General features: G+C 39.1%; 1 protein-coding gene across 1 annotated transcript in view; it reads right to left on the bottom strand.

Annotated features, from left to right (window-relative positions):
• The window catches only part of KIAA1549 (KIAA1549 ortholog), a 140,085-nt gene that overhangs the window by 45,389 nt on the left and 77,152 nt on the right, over positions 1 to 17,544 (bottom strand). Inside the window, exons 4-7 of the mRNA XM_086886289.1 lie at positions 16,089 to 16,216; positions 14,505 to 14,688; positions 8,020 to 8,079; positions 5,320 to 5,465 (exon numbers count right to left, since the gene is read on the bottom strand). Coding sequence (XP_086742415.1) covers positions 5,320 to 5,465; positions 8,020 to 8,079; positions 14,505 to 14,688; positions 16,089 to 16,216 — 518 coding nt within the window. The remainder of the gene's footprint in view (positions 1 to 5,319; positions 5,466 to 8,019; positions 8,080 to 14,504; positions 14,689 to 16,088; positions 16,217 to 17,544) is intronic.

Here is a 17,544-nt window from a genome sequence, read left to right as displayed (position 1 = left end):
TATATAAATTTAAAAAAAAAAAAAAGAGGGGAGAAAAATGAAACAAGAAAAAGCACAACTGTCATAAAAGTCTTCCAGGATAAATCAGAAAAAGAAAGCAAAGAATAATGTTCAGTGTCAGCCATATTTCATGCAAGAAACAGAGTATCTACAAATAGAGCAGAAAAACGTGCAGATCTCTGAAAAACAGCAAGAGCTCCTAACAGGACCCATTAAATGATGCTGCTACTCACCTGAACACCATTTACTCTTCTACCAGCTAAGGGAAAACAAATCCCTGACTGAAGGTAACAAAACAGCATCACTAAATAAGGTTTCAACACACATATTTGGCAGCTGTAAAGCTAAATCTGGCTTCATGGATCTCAAATATATAATTACTTAACAAATGCCCACAGCTTTATATTATGTCTGCTTCAGGTGGGTTGCTACAGCCTGGTCTCAGTGCACAGAGCAGCAGAGTGTACAGACTGGTATCTGCTTCCAGCACAGATGAGACCTTCCCACACAGCACTTAACTCACATGGAGGGTGAGGGAATTGAAAGGCCACGTGGGACTGAAAATCAATGGGCTCTTCATTTTAATTTTATGAAGCCCCTCTGTGCACAGCAAAGCCACAGAATCAGAGAAAATAAGAAAATTCTTAAACTGAACTGTCACATATTTTATGGCCTGTGAAGAACCCAAGAAGCAGTACAAGTATGTGTCTTTCACACGTCAGGTAATGGTCCCAAGCTGACTGAATGGGTTAACAAAGGAACTTCTCCACAGCTGCCTTTAGAAGAGGCAGAGGGTAAGAAGGACAAGATTCCAGTGCAAGACGTCACAAATGAAAGTATAAAAATTTTAACACAGAATTAAAAACAACAGCATATGGTTCTCTGTGCTGAGGAACAGGGATGAGTGAGAACAGTGAGAGTGGAGGTAGGAAGAAGTAGCTGGAGGTATTTCAGCACAGTACAGAGAACATGGGAACAAGCACAAAAAAGTTCAGTGGAGGTGCAGGCTAGTGCTGATGAACTAAGGCTCACTATTTTAAGCTAAATTTTATCTGCAATAATTCTGAATACAAAATATTTTATGACTGCTCACACCATACAGAGAGAGAAGCTTCACGAAGAGAAGCTTCAGACAATTTCAAAACCATGGGAAGATGGTTATGGATTTCTGTTCTGGGAGAGATGATGACTAGCAGGGTAGTCCCAAAGCAAATACAAGACTTGTACATAAACACAGTACCTGTGACAATATGAGTACCTCAGTTTCCATCTCTGTTACACTGATCCACTGAATTTTTCTTATTGATTTTTGTAACTGGCCTCTGAGTTTGCTGAAACACAGGAAATGGCATACTGGGACTGATCTGTTTTAAATCTGGTAGTGGAACTGAGGTACACAGTCACTGTGCCTGTTTTTTATAGAGTTTCTGTATTCTAAGTTTTGTGACACATGGTTCCAAATTATACTCCTTGTGCAGCTTCAGACTGGTTTAGTCTCTGTCCTTGAGAATTCTAAGAATGCAAGCAGAGACAAATACTATTTGCCAGGCATCCAGCAAAGCAGCCCACATGTAAGGAAGCATTTAGGCATTTTACATTTATACTTTGGCAGTGAGGGATGAAATAGGGAGGGAGGGGATAGAAGAATTGTAAACGCAGGAGGCAGAAAGTGGAGGGAGGGGGGAACATAAAAAAAGAAGAAAAAGCTAATTCAACTTCTGTGTACATAAATGATATCATCTTTGTTGATACTAGATGTGCACTTAACCTCCACACAGGAAAGGCTTAACTGTGTTCAGGTGTCAGTAAATTTAATTTAAAAAGTGTTTTCAAGTGAATATCATAGGTCAGTGAACAGAGTTGCCTTGGTAACAAAATCTAGTTTGTGATTTCAAGCACGGAAATACAAGTGGTGGGGAAGCTTCCAAAGTATTCTCAGGCAGCCAGTGGGATGTCCTGGTCAGCAATCCCCACAGGAGCAAGGAATCCCTGGGTGAACTGTCTCAGGGTCTTGAAGGCACAAGCACTACTTAGAAACAAGCAGATATGCACACACAGTCTCCAGTGCTCGTGGCATGAGGATTATTTTACTTTCTTTCCTTGCTACACATTGGGAAAAAAAAATTGAAAAATATCCTCTTTCTGTCTTATTGAAAGTAGGATTTTAGTGTCTGGGCAATTAATTCAAGCTGTAGTATGGTCAGCACACAGAGGTACGAACAGGCTGTGAGCAGCCTGACAAGAGGGGCCAGTTGCTGCCTGGGATGGCTGATGGAGGGGCCAAAAGCCTCAGAGGAAAAGGTGAAGCAGCAGCAGTGCCCAAAGGCTTTATTTATAAACCTAAAAACTCACAGCAAGACATGCTTTCCTCAGACAGGAGAGACACATAAGCTGTCAGCAGAAAAACAAGAGAACGAATTTTTGCCTTCACAAAAAGATCAATTCAGTCATTACATTCTCTCATAAGCTGCTACTTCCTCACACACATTGCAACTAAAATGTTCTTTAGCAGAATGTTCTGATGTTCAAATGTTTTAGCAGAATGTTCTTTAAATCAGAACATTCTGCTTTTTTAAATTTACTACCATAATCTTTTCACTTTCTATTAGGTTCAAAGGACCAAGCATGTTAAAATGAAGGAAAATTATTTTTTTTTATTAGCTGCTGGTGTACTTTTAAACTACAATTAAGCCATTTAATTCCTAAAAAATGTAATGAGAATTATTGCAGTCAACTATTGACAAAATATAGCACAGGTCTCTGCAGATGCAATGCAAACCACAGTAAGCGTGTGCCTTCAAATTTGCAGCAACAGAAGATGCATATTGAAAATATGTATGGCTTACTCTGTGAAACATTAACACAACGTCACACAAAAATCAGTGGAACTATCAGAAGTGTAACAACCCAGTGTGAGGCTTCAGAGGGGTTTTGGTACATAGTGGTTACAGGCTTTTTTCTCTTTTTATCGTGGAGTGCCACCTGTTAACAGCACAGACAGTCAAACAGGAGGGGAAAGCCTGCTATTTGGGTACCCTCCAAAGCTCTTCTTCAGTGTGTCTAGGTTTAAAGAATAATTTTTAACATTCTTAGGTACTAACACATGCCTTTAGAAATGAAAACTAAACCTCACAAGGTATCACTTCTATTTCCTGAGCATGTGAAAGGAAACTAATATGCCTGCAGTGACATTCACAAATAATTGCTTCACCTCTTGACCTACAGTCCTGATTTTCCACAGAGCTTAGAAATGTCACATTTCAATACACTATAAATATATTTCACCTCAGGAAAAACTCCGGTCTACAGGGTCATAACACAAGTGAAATGTGAGTCTAGTCCTTAATGGACATATATACATGGTCTGTTAATAAAACTGCAACACTTCTGGCAGCTTTTGTTCTTATTTTCACTTCATTGTGCTCTACTATCATAAGAGTCACTGATTTATGTGCAAGAAATATATATGGGGAAATCTGAATATAAAGCACTAGAAACATTATTAGCTTTCCCAGAAGACACAAACACATTTCAAACAGCTTATAAACTTTGCTATGAGGAACAGAATTAACAGCAGTAAAAGGTTTATAGCAGATGCCCATGGACAAGATCCTCAGCTAACACCCTTGAAAGAAACTATCCTTCAGTTTGGAGCCCGCTACCAGGTGCATCAGTCCAGCTGTACACAACAGCCTCTCAGGCTGTCTCACCTGCCACACACCTGAGCATCCTGCCAAGGAAGCTACCAAGGTGCTGCAGCACCTGCAGGTACCCGCTGTTCTCATCCAGGAAAGCCCAGCACACACACCTCCACGCAAGGTATCTCCTCAGCCTCCCTTCCTGCACATCTCCTTTATTACAGCTCTAACCCTGCCAGACTGTGGGCTGGGAGTGCCTGGAGAAGCCCTGTGATGGTAAGATGTGCTGACTGTAATGAATAGAATCCTCCTCTGCCCAAAGACAGCAGTTGGCAGGCTCTTTGCACTAATTAAGTGGCATAAATGAGCAGCACTGCTGTCTGGAACATGAGCTGCAGACCTCATCTCATGTCCCAGTATGTAATACAAAGTCAAAAGAAAAAGTGCTGTATTTTCACTTTCCAAAATACTACTCCTTATCCAAAAAAGATGCGCCCATAATTTTGTGCGTGAAAAAATAAATTACCTGAGCTTTATTGTGCAAAGACATTAAACCGTAATCTAAACATACACATTTTATAGGCTGTGGTATCTTTGCTAGCAACATAAGGAATATTTGTTTAATTTATATGCAAAGGGAGGACAAAGGCACAATGAACGAAGTGCAATAAGAGGTGCTGGGAATAGGAGATCTGAAGCAGGCACCTATTTGCAGCAATTCAAAGCTGTACAGAAGAAAAATAAAATAAAATCTCTATTACTGAAACAGATGTTTCCGAGACAGGAAAGCAGAAGTAAGAATATCCCAACATCTGGAAATTTCAAGTGGTAGCAAAAATAGAAGGTAGAATTAAATTAAATAAAGACAATACGTCTGAGATGCAAAAAGGGCATCTGGGAGGTAAACCAACTGTCAATGGATTAGCTGGAAAAGGTAATTTTTAAGAAGATGAGCCATTAAAAAAGTACTTTAGCTTTCAAATTCTTGAACTGACTAAAAAGAACATATCAGAATATAAAACTTTAAATTAAATATCCAAGTCTTCTTGGACTTTATGTGAATAAATCCACCTGTGACAAAATTCTAAAGCAGCACTGGACTGCAGATAACAGAAGTTGCTATGTGTGGAAAATTTGGCATGATTAATAATTTCTACCTGAAATCCAAACATGTGACCAGGAGTATTGTGATAAATATGAAGGGGTAGAATGTACTACTCTACTGCTGCATCAAGCCACACACAATTCTACTTTGCATTTCTACACCACTGCCAAAACATCACAGACAGCTGTGAAGTAGCTGTCCCAGGAGATCATTTTTTTTCAGATGAGCATCCTGTCTCCTTTTGCTAGGCACCTCATGTAAGCCAAATGAGATATAACATTTTTTAAAAAAGATGTTGGTAAAAAAATTTTCAATGTTCTAAGAAGCCATCTGAAATTTTTAGTAGACACTTAATCAGTTATTTGCATTTCTTGTTTAGCTTAAAAGACGTGTGGTGCTTAAAAGAACCACCCTATTTTAGGTGCAAAACACAAGTATCACCAGCTAGCTAAAGGTGACACGTGCTTTTGAGTTACACTTCTCAACTCAAAACCTGAACACTTTGTTAACACTGATAACTTACTCAGTAATTTATCATTCTTTATTTCTCATCCTCTGATTCTGAGCTCTTCATACCTGCACAATGTTGCTGCCTGCAAAACTGGCCCGTCTCCATATCCGCCCTCTGACCAGAGCCTCGTTTAGCAGGTGGGCGAGTTTGCGCTCCATCTCAGCCCGAAACACTTCCTCCTGAATGCGCTGGTCCACCACGCCCAGGAGAACTGCATTGCACAGAAAGCAGGCCAAGAAAACAAATTCATTACTTGAACTTCTCAGTTTCTTCTCCACAACTTCAGTTGAAAGCTTTGAGTGAGATGGCTCAGGGACAATCTGAGAGCACCTGTATTTAAATGGGAATTCTGACCTGTTCAGCTGGAGGTTACTTATTGGAAAAGGGAGACGTTTGGTAGAAAAAAGTCAAAATAAGTCATTTGTGGGGGGGGAAAAAAAATAAAAAATTCAGGCAAAGTATTTTTTTGGAACCTTAACCATGCTAGACAGACCCAGGATAATAAGGAAACTATTTCAATTCTAAAAATGCATAAAATCATGAGCATTTAATGAATTTTTAAAAACTACTAAAAGAGAAAACTTAGCCTAAGTCGTCTGCTTCAACTAATTGCAATCAAAAGTGTTGTGCTCAGAAGTGATACATAGTGGGGAGGGCAAGGGTTCAGTGATGGAGAAAAAGTAGAACAGCAGCACATGAATGAAGCTGCGTATTCAAGTGCAACTTCCCCTGATAAGATTAACAAGTATGCCAATCACAGCAGAAAAAAATTGGTTTGCAGCCTTGCTCACTTGGCAACCAGGTACCCTGGGTCACTGGGGCAGCTAATGCTGAGAGGAATCCCTGAAGGAAAATGAGAAAAAGGGCAGACTTTCACTAGCAAGATGGCATCCAGTTGGAGAAATGTGGAGTGAATGGAGCAACAGTCATTCAAATGATCCAACTGAACAATCCTCCAGAACAGCAAACCAACTCACTGCTGATGGCATCAAATAAATTCAGTTTTAATTCTCCTCCACTAAAAATGTTTGTATTTTTTAGAAGCAGCTTTCTGTTTCCACATTTTTTTTTGAAGTGTAGTGCTTGATAAAAAGCCACCAATTAGCTAAAACGCATTTAAATTTAATTTTTTAAATTTTAAAAATCAAATATATTAAAGCTACTTTTTAAATTTGAAGATTTTCACTGCAGATGTCAGAAAAAGGAAACATTTTCACGATTTCTCACTGAGATCAACAGTATCTGTCTTCTAAATTCAATCACAGACTAAGTATCTCAGAATTAAATAGCAAAATAGACAGTGACCTAAGGCTATTATATACACCAAGCAGAAAACTCTTCTTGCCTGTGTATTGGATTTCAGTATCAATAAATTATGTTTAATGGCATGAATTATATTCTACAACAGAGGGAGAACACCGCATATCCCAGCTTTTTATGACTATTGGGATACATGCACATGTATCTGGGTAATTTGATATTAAAAATCTTTACATACATAGATTCTATCACTTTCCCATGTCATGATTCATTACCCTTACAGTACAAAACACTGACTGAAAGCACTGACCCAGCCAAAGTCTACTAGCTCTCCCCAGAGCCCTGCAAGAACTGAGACTACAAAAAAATTCTTCTACAGCAAAAAAAAAAAAAAAAGTTGCTGCAATTGGCTTTCAAAATCTTACAGGCAAGAAGTTTATCAAAACCCACGGGAATGTGATTTCAGAGATGGAAGAACTTTTTATTTTACTGCAGGAGCTAAGGGAATTTTCAGCAGAAATGGACAAACCTAAGGCTGAGCAAGAGAGGGAGCAGTTGTAGCCAAAAAAGCCAACACAAATCTCTGAGGAAGGATGTCACTGGTTATGAGACATGCATAGGAGCTTCTCCCACATTAGTGGGCATTATCTGAAATTCTCAATCTTTCTTCACTGCAACAAACCACATGGGGCTTCAGAAAGTAAGGTGCAATTTTGTTTCCTGCTTAAAGCGGTGACTGGTGAGAGGAGACAGGGAAACTTGGAAAAAAAGAGCAAGTCCATACAACAGGTGAATCATGGGTGATAAAAGTTGTAGGAAGACAGGAGTGTATCTAGTGGGGCACCTGTACCGTAGGAACAAGTTTGGTAGGCAAAGCCTCCTCTCACCAGTCAGTCTTAAAAGCAGCAGGTAAGACCTAAAGCAGACACGCAACCTCAGCTGCCTTTGAGTACCTAAACGTGACAGCTTAACCACACCTGTAAATTACAGAATAAAACACTCAGAAGGCTTTGGTGGGAGGGATCTTCCGTGAACGAATCAGAAGAGATCAATGACATGCGATGGAACTCCTTCATGTACTCAGAATTAATCTATTTTCACTGTGTTTTATTCCAGGCATGTTTTGGTAGAAAGTGTCACACAAATAAAATTTTAATTTTCACTTAAAATAGATACCTAAAAATCAATGTGGCATATTGTCAATATGGAGAGCAGACACTTTAAGCCTGACAGTCTGAGTTGTTCCACTAAGAATGAACTGCCTTATAGACAAAAAGTGCTCTGTGTGCATTATCAAGGAATTTCAGAAATTAATTCTAGACCAGGGATTTATATTTCCCAGATATTCCAGGTCACCGGGCCTTTGGTTTTGTAATTTATTCAGCTCAGACATGTTATTACCTCATAAAAATGCAGCACCCCTAAGCTATTGATATTTATGCAGGCTAGTTATTCCACTAGCACAACTAATTGCACTTTTTCTTACTCACAAAGACCATACGTACCTGTTCTCACCCAGGAAGATTTCATCAGCTGGGACACATTAAGCTTAGGATAATGAAAGGCTGAAGGAAAAACAGAATGGAGGAAAAACATCAGTAAGGAACAGTATTCTGAACAACATACACAAAACCAGAAGCCACTACATAATTTATACTGTCAGCCAGCATCTTATTTACACAGATGCATTACTGCTCCTGAGGCAACGCAGACACAATGGCAAGGGAAGTGCTCCGAACGTACACTGCCGAGTTTGTCTCTAACAAAAAGAAGCTAACTGAAACAGTCAGATTTATTACGTGAAAGACTTCAAGCTGCTGCACCGAGGTCATTGCTCCCAGGAATTTAAAAGCTCACTGTCTGAATTGTGACTCTTACTGAGCTAGCTGCAGGATCAGACTCTCGCTCAAAGGGCAGTGAGGTAACTTGTGAGCATCTCAGGATGAAAGTAAGACCTTCTCTGAGGCAGAAACTACAAGGAAACAATAAATGCAAAGCAGAGAACTAAACACATATGATTTGTGTTCCAGACTTGTGCAAGGGGAAGCGTTTAAAAAACACCACCTTGATAATTATTTTTTTTTTACAAAACCCACAAATAACTGCACATAGAAACACTGCTGTAGACAAACCTCACGGATTTTCTGTTTGGCTCGCTGGCTCCAAGCTCTCTCAATTTCTAAATCTTCCAAACAAAAACCCCACCTCTGCTCCAGAGGGAAATCTTTTGTAAGGAAAACTGTCTATTTCTACTGACTTCAGTATAGATAAGATTTTTCCCAAGGTTTCCACTGGAGAGCAGTAAAGACATGTTGGGAAAGAAGTGAAGATGGGGGCTGGGCCAACAGTTTCCTCAAGGGAAGTCTTAAGCTTCACTATGGCAATAAGGAAAAGAAAGGGTCTTAACTTTCTCAAAATATTTAATCCAGATGCAGTTTGCTAAGCATTACACAAAGGTTAATTTTTAAACCATTTCATGAACAGAAAGAATGCAGCACATAACAATTAAATGACCTGGCCCATGCTGGATCAATTTAGAATAAAGATGTCTATGGTTGTGGAACACAGTCTATGGTTAGCCACTACTCCATGTTTCAGAGAAGTAGAAAATTCAAGTTTTTCAAATTTAATGATGCAAGAATTTGTAGACAAGCTGTTCTCTGTCAACATACCAAAAATCTGTTTCTTTTCCCTCTTAAAAAGCTTAGCATTTTTTTGGTTAAGGTAAATGCAAAAGAATCATTAATTATATTTTACCTTTTATTTTCACAGATTTATAACTAACTCCTATTGGGAAAAAAATATCATTTGTTATTCCACCTTTATTTCAATAATAGCACCACTAGCTCAAAGATGACCACCTGGCTGGTACTCTGTAACTGACTATTCAGAAGGGTGTTAGAATATGGTCCTTTTTTTCTGAACAGGAAACACTGTCCCTCTATGCAAGTGATCAGGATGCACTAAATTTCCAAAATTCTCAGACAAGCAAAAAGCACCTCTGAGTCCATTTAAACACACACATTTTTTTTTGGCATCCTGCTACTCGGTTCTTCTGATTGTAGCGTTTAGATTGAAATTCTATTTACTCCACTCATGCAATTGTTTACTTCAATTTAGAAATGGAAGCTGAACAAAAAAAGCATGAACTAAACTGAAAACTGATGCTGTTGTTTTCCAATGCATGGAAAGAGCACGATAAGGAAATCAAAAACCTTCCAGTGACCAAAATGCTTTGAACTCCTACCAATTTTGAGTTTTTTCTTCTTTAACCCAAAATCGTGTTTCGCTTCAATACTTAATGTGCTCTTCACAATTTTTCTAATTAGTACTTGAAAATGATTTAATTCATGCAAATTGCTGGGTGACTATTCATTTAAACTTTCCACAGAATTAATGCAACTTAAAAATAAACCAACTTGAGCAGAAAATCTTGACATTGAAAAGGAAGATGTGCTGTGATCATTGCCAACTAAGACTAGGTTCTAAAACCTGACAAAAAGCGCTGAAAACTGTAAGAAGTCAGCAAATCCAGGTTCCAATTCTTACACCACAGGTCACTCAAGTGTCTCACTGACACACAGATCTTGGAGCTCATCTGGAGTCTCAGCACTGCAGCAAGATTGTATTTGCAAGATTTCTAATGTCTTCTGGAACTAACAATTATAAACAGCACTGACTGATTGTTATTCTGAGGGGGAAGCTGGATAGACAAAATGCAATTATTAGCTAGATTGCAGCTGGTCTGCTAATGACTCTGGATGCATTAATGAAGTAGATGCTGGCATCATTAGGAGATTCTAACACGCAGCCCTGGAGCACCATACCGTGTAAGAGCATTGATTTGATGCTGAATGAAAAGGGAAAGGTCACATGGCCACCCAGAGACCTACTGACAACAGTCTAAAGCACATCACCCAGGCAGTGTGGCCACTGCCAGATGTTCTAAGGATCTCTGACTCCCTCCTACAGATGTGTGGGACCATGCAGGATAGAACTGGTATCATGCTGATCCTTCTTAGTTCTGATAAATGGAGAACAGTAGTAAAAAGCATGGAGGGAATGCAATATTTGAAATGAGAAGGCATTGAATGAAAAATAAAATTCCATGCAAATACTGGGGTGTGGCCAGTAGCAACACAGTGTCTGTTTAAAATCTGATCCAAAATCCACCCAGAAAAGATTGCCAAATATTTCTGCAGTCCTTGGACCATATCATACAATTTTATATTTATCCTATTGGCCTTTTGGCAACATCTCCAAGACAGCCAAAATAGATGACATGCATCAAAGTGCTACTTAGCACTGAAAAAATAGCAAGTCCCAAGGCAGCTCTCTCTGCTTAAAGTTCTAATAAAAACAAAGAGCTTTATTCAGGGTAAGTTCATGAAGGCAAATACTGCCATCTACTCCACAGCTAACCTTTATCTATCCTCCAAGAGATATGCTAGCCATAAAGAGATACCAAATATATAGTTTCCTCCTATTTTTAATGAAGTAGCACCCAAACCCTGTGATTAGACTTGGTTTTCTTTCTGCTGACATGTAGGTCATGACCATCTAACCAATTTATAATCTGAAACACGAGCTATAAGGTGGACAATGAAAAATAAGCATGGGAAAGGTGTCAACTGGACATTTGAATAGAAATATGTTGCTGAAGTCACCTAGAAATCTTCTGAGGGAAGAAAAAAGTCTGGAAGTTTTCAGGTTTGGCCATTTTCACAGCCCTATTCCTGCAAAGAACAGTCCAAATCTGCCAAACAACTTTCCTTTTCATTCTGACTCTAAATCTACGACACAAATCAACACGAGTGTGGGAAAAAAAAGTGACAAAATTCCTGGTGTTAATGATGTGCTGCACAGGGACAAACCACACAGTTAAAACTATAAACAGGACATACCATTTTTGTGAATACAAACCATGAGAGGACAGAGTGTGAAAGGCAATGCAAAGTGAAAAAGTGGCAAGGAGCAAATACATTCTTGGTATTTCACTGTATTTTGTATCAACAAGGCTCATATTTGGGATACTGATGTCAAGGTCTCAACAATGTTGAGATGCCCAAGTAGTTTTTCTTGGGTATGATCAACTTCAACGCCCAGAGCTGGGGGTTGAGCCCTGGCACTCGGTTCACCCACAAATAATTTCTTCAGATGCAACTACAAAACTTACAAGATCATGCACAGAGTCCTTAAGGGAAAAAGAAAAGTCACCACTGAGAGCATTAAGTGTCAGCATGCCTGATAAACTGAAGCACAAAGAGAACAGAACAGCATGGCATGGAACATTATGTATAAACACCAACATATACATATATTGTTAACATGTAAATATCCAACATCCAAAGAAAAAGTCACACTGAAAGCAGAGGTTTGCATATTAATTTGCATAGACCAAAGCAGATGTATCAATCAAAGGTGCTGTAACACCTTCCCTGCTACAGCAAGGCAAAGAATGAATGCAGAGATCAGGGCCTAGAAAACAGAAACACTTCGGCATCTCCCTGCCAAAGCAGCTTTGAGGATCTGGCTGTTGGTCACCCTCAACAGTCTGTTGAATAAGATGTTTCAGGAAGGAACTGCCCAATGCTGCTGAGCCTTTCAACAGGATTTTTGGCTCTGAATCTGAAAATCTAAAACCCTGAGGCTCCAAATCCAGTCACAGCAGCAGTGTAAAAAACCATAAGAACAGCTAAAAATAACTGGCCATGGTTGTCTGACTGATAAAGAGTCTGAACTACATTCATCATTTCTGTGCTTGCTGACAGAAGGACCCACAGCTCTAGTAATCTGAGAAACTATTGGCAAAACACAGCCAACAGCAAATAGCCAATAGCTATCTGCCAACTTAGCAAATAGTACCATAGCTGGTATTCCAGAACAGTGCCTACAGTGTGTATCAAAGCACTACTGAGACCAAACTAGACCAGCTCAAACCCAAATATGCTGTCCTGCAATGGGCTCAAACATAAACGTGAGATCCTATAAAAACAAGCAAGTCAAATGCTGACAGGATGTTCCTTAATTTAGGATACCTTATCCACCAAATCCTCATGTTTTCTACATTGTAGTCTTTGGGAAGATCTCCTAGTTCCTAAAAATCCCAACCTCTCCACTCATCCTGCTTGGTTTTGTAATTGACATGTGAGTGACCACAGGGCTCCACTGGCCTGGAACCATCCCCACTGACCAGGCACTGTAGACATGCAGGTAACACAGGGACAGCTCCTGATACGAGTATTAAAGTGATTTCAAATTTCCTAAGCACCATCAGGAAAGAAAAAGAGAATCACTGAATTGTTTGGTTTGGAAGGGATCTTAGAGGTCAACTACTTCCAACCCTAAGGAGAACCACATACATGCATGTTTAAAAGGAATGTCTTGCCCCTATGACCAGCCTTGGTAGAAATTTTGTTATCACTTAATTGCAGTGTAGCTCCATTGCACAATCCAGAAGATGGATTCTCAGCAAGGGGCAACCTGCAAACTCACTGCAATATAATTTCTGAATATGTGGACAAAACTGAAAGCTGTAAGAGCCCGTGTAGTACATCACAGGAAAAAAAAGTGTCCCTCAACACCAAAAATTTTACCAGAGACTAAAAGCTACCTAACCCCAAGTGCAAATGAATAAAAGAGATCACACAGAACAAAGAGAAGTGTCTTTCAAGCAATCAAGGTAAGAGCAAACATTTTATTTGAATTCAGTGAGCAATCAAGATCATAGCCCACAGTGTGAGATGTTCTGTGGCTTCCAAGATTAAAAAAATGCTAGTCATCTACGGACAGGGATTCTCAAGACTTTTGGTCCTGGGTCCAGTAAATTGATCTACCACTGCACATTGAGCTCACACTCAATGTGAGACCAAATGAGAACAGAAATGAGTCAACAACCTCATACATTTTTTAACTGATTATGGGAGTCGAGGCATCGAAAAGGCTGAAAAAAGTTAAATAAAAAAGCTTCAAAAAATTAGTATGTTTACACTGCTTCCAGTAAATGGGGAAGTACCCTGTGCAGTTATCTTACCTAGATTGAAAGCTGCTAAGGAGAGCAACTTTTCTGTTGACAGTGACTCTCTTTACAGTATTTTCACTGACATACACAGCTACATAATGAACACTGGCTACTATTAGACCCGATTTTCCACTACATGTTAAACTATATTGCAAAAGTCACTGTGTCAGATGCTATGCACCTCTACAGCTCATAGAAATAACTCTGAAAATTAAAAAGCACAGTGAGATTATTTAATGGACTGAGTCAATAACACCCACCAGCAGGGAAAGGCAAGTACTATTCTCCCATGATCTTTACACTCATGAGTCACCTGAAAAATCTAACCAAACAAAGTTATCAAGGCCAAATGTCAAGGAAACTCTGTTATGCAGGAAGCTCCCATTCATCTATGCTTAGGATGCTGGTGGTCTGAAAACATTTTGCCATGCAAATGTTTACATAAAAAGTGAGAAAGGTAATACCTTAAAACACAACAGACTGCATAGACAAATTATTTCAGACTATATGGGCAAATATCAGCTTATGTAGCCAGTGTCCCAGGATTTCTAGAAGTCAGAGACTCGGTTAAGAGCAGCACAATGCTGAAAGCAGTGAGCCCTCCTGAGAATTAGCAAAGGCCTCTGCAGACATAAGCACAGAGACACACCTTGGACTGCACTTCACAGCAGTACTGATCTAAGTGATTTTCTTATTTTTAGATCTGGACTGAGACCAGTGGACTGACAAAGCCAGGTTAAGTACAACTGACCTAGCACAAAATGAAAGTATGATGACAAAAGCAGCAAGATGCTGTAGCACCAAAATGTGAGCAGAAAGAGGCAAAGATCTGCTCTGCAGAACTCATGATACAAGTTAGGTACTTGCAGCTGCATTATCACTTATGCACAAAATTATCTGAAGATTGCAGAGAGGGAAGATACTGAATACAAAAGTATTTTGCAGTATTGGATAACAGCAAATACTCACGTTCAGCAATCTGCTGCACAGGAAAGCCCAGATAGAAGCTGAATTCCACCACAGACAAGTTTCTGAGCTGCTCGCTGACTTGGGACCCGTTTAGAAAACCGGACCTATCTCGGATGGCAAAAACAATGCTCACAGGGCCCTGTCGAAATGCCACCCCAGGCCTGCTTAGAGTTATATTCAGTATCTGAAAAGACAGTATTGAAGCAGGGTCAGCAAAATCAAATCACTGCCATTTCCATCCCTTCCTTGATAGACTTTTCTTTTCCCTCTAAAATGAAGAGGGGGACAATTCACATCAAGACACAAGAACATCTGTTCCAGATTGGTTCAGCCAGCTGAGTCTCAGAAGAGGCGAAATTACATGTGAATTCCTCTTCAAAGATTTATCCTTTAAGGTCAACCATATTCCAGAATGATCTGAAAGCTACAGCCCAGAAAATGATGAGGAGAAAACCACCTAGAAAGGCAGACAGCAAAATAAATCTAGTCCTAAATAGGCCTTAGATGAATGCCAAACTGCAGGGAACAAAAGAAAGGGATTGATTAGGGTAAAAAAAAGTTCTTAAAATTATGTTGTCTTGGTTAAAATCTCCTCCACCATGCACACCCAAAACCCACCACTGGTTAGAAGCCTTTTTGTGGCACCAATATACACAGCAACTGTATTCATGTAGATAAACCTCTTCCTAAAATAAGAAGTATTTAAAGTAAGTTGGCTACGCTGATAGTCCAAGAAATGTTCTGTCTTCAGTCTATGCAGTGACAGTGTGTTTGAAGTTCTTAGCACTTCTCTATATGTACTACTGTAGTACTTTAGGTACCCTAAAACTTACATAATTTTTCTTCCTGAATTTATTTTAGGGCACCACAGATGGGTATTTATGGTGTCAGTTAAACAACATAATAAATTTTTTACTGAGTTTGTTATTACAACAAAGTTAGATTAAATTTAAGAATTCAAACAGAAGAGGGAGCTGGTCTCATTAAATGGAATTACTGATTTTCCAGGCAGGTCTAAGCTCTGCTGGGTGATTCAGGGCTCTGCACATATGCAATACCTTTAATGTGTGAAGTTCCAGTAGCAGCTGACACAGACATCATATAGTGTAAGTATCTGTAGACCTCCAAAGCAACTAGCATGTTTGCTCACTTGATGGCAGGGTCATGTAACTTTTATATTCCCTAACAGGTCTCCAGCATGGCAATGAGACCTGAAAGCCTTCTTCTAACAAAAACTTTTTAACCACAACTTAATCTTTTAGTGAACTATGATGGGAGTGACTCTGATAAGGGTTGGAACCCTTTTGTTTAAGAAATTATAAACCCTATCATAATCAATAATGCTTTTGAATATAAATAATCACCTTGGATAATTTTTTCAAAAATCTTGTAATAATTGTTGCCATATTATTTTCTAAGGGAAAAACCCAAGTGACTTCATGACACAGCCTCATAGTTCTCCATCACCTAGACTGCAAGTGACTGCCAGTGAACACCTAACTCATTTTACTGTCTGGATGAAACACAGGACAAGTAAAAGTGAGGGGTAAAAGGGACAGATTCAAAACATGCTCATCCTCTCACCTGCACAGTGAAGTTGTAGAACTCCTGGTGTTTGTTCACCTCCAGGAATGCCATTGTCAGCCCTTTCTCAATGCGCTGGCTAAAGGTGCAGAACCCAATATCCACATTCCGAGGTACAAACTGAAGCACTGAAAGCAAAGGGCAATTATTCCTACAGAAAAGTACTTCCATGAGACAGAACAAAACAAGCAACAGAATTCACAGGGCTATCATTTTCTTCTCTCATGAAGATCAGGACACATTCAGGGAAATACCAGATAAAAATACACTAAAAATACGTTCTGTGTTGCTGCAGTAAATTCTCTACTCACTAATACTGGTTGCAGCAGTAATTAGATCTCTGAAAGATACTAGTGACAAAATACTTACTCTTTCCTCTTGTGTACTAAAAGACCTTCACTATATACATGTGGCTTACTTTGCCTGACCTGATCATTGGACTGGCCACACTGAAATCCTGAGTACCCAACCAATCCAAGAAAATCTTCAGAAAAAAAACCCAACAAGTATCTCTTTCTTGTAGCCTGAAATACAGTATTTAGTTGTTCAAATGACTACATATTGGATCCATTCATGCACATTAGTATTGGTCTAGTACTTTCAAAACACTTAGCAAGCTATCTATTTAATTTAGATACAGACATCTTTAAGTTCAGAAGAAAGAAAGAGCACAAGATAAAAAGAGTGTAGAGGAACATGATCAAACACACAGACCTTAACTACATGAATATCTGTGGACTTCCAGATATAGTCTAACCCAAAGAAATGCTACAGTTTGCTTACAGACCCTAACAGCAATGTCATACAGAACCATTCTTTGGTTCAAAACCAAAAAATACATCTACTGTCTATCTATAAAACCACATTAAGCAGCGGAAAAAGACATCACACCTGCACAGTTAAAGTGATGTCTTGCCATACAATTATTAACAGAGCATAAACAACACATGAAGTGTACCTGAACAAAAGTACCACGTTGACATTTATTAGCTCAGTCCCTATCACTACCTCATTACACAGTCAGCCAACCAGGCAAGCAGTTTTATCATGCAAACATGGCCCAAAGAAGATTTTAAATGACAACACTGACTCTTAAAATCTATTACATGGGTTCTATTTTGCTTCAGATTATTAGCAGTCAAACTTTGCATAAATCGCTGCATTACAGCAGCTACGGAAAGCTGAATATTACATAAGAAATCCTCCTGCTCATGTCATACATGAGCCATCAATCCTCCTGCTCACCAATTCTCCTACATCACCACAACACAAAAAGGCAGCTTTTAACATAAATTTAATCTGAAATTGACACAAGCATTACAAAGTAGCTGCACTGTGATTTTATGAATAACGGTTTCACGGATTTTTTTTTTCTCTTCTCACCTTCAGAAGCAAGAGAAAGAGCACACCTATTAAGCAATGTACCAAAAAATATTCCTGAAAAAAATCCATGAAG

This window comes from Cyanistes caeruleus, chromosome 4 (assembly GCF_971803275.1).
Source record: "Cyanistes caeruleus chromosome 4, bCyaCae1.hap1.1, whole genome shotgun sequence".
NCBI lineage: Eukaryota > Metazoa > Chordata > Aves > Passeriformes > Paridae > Cyanistes > Cyanistes caeruleus.
The sequence above is the reverse complement of the archived record's forward strand: the minus strand, read 5'-3'. Positions and strand labels throughout refer to the sequence as shown.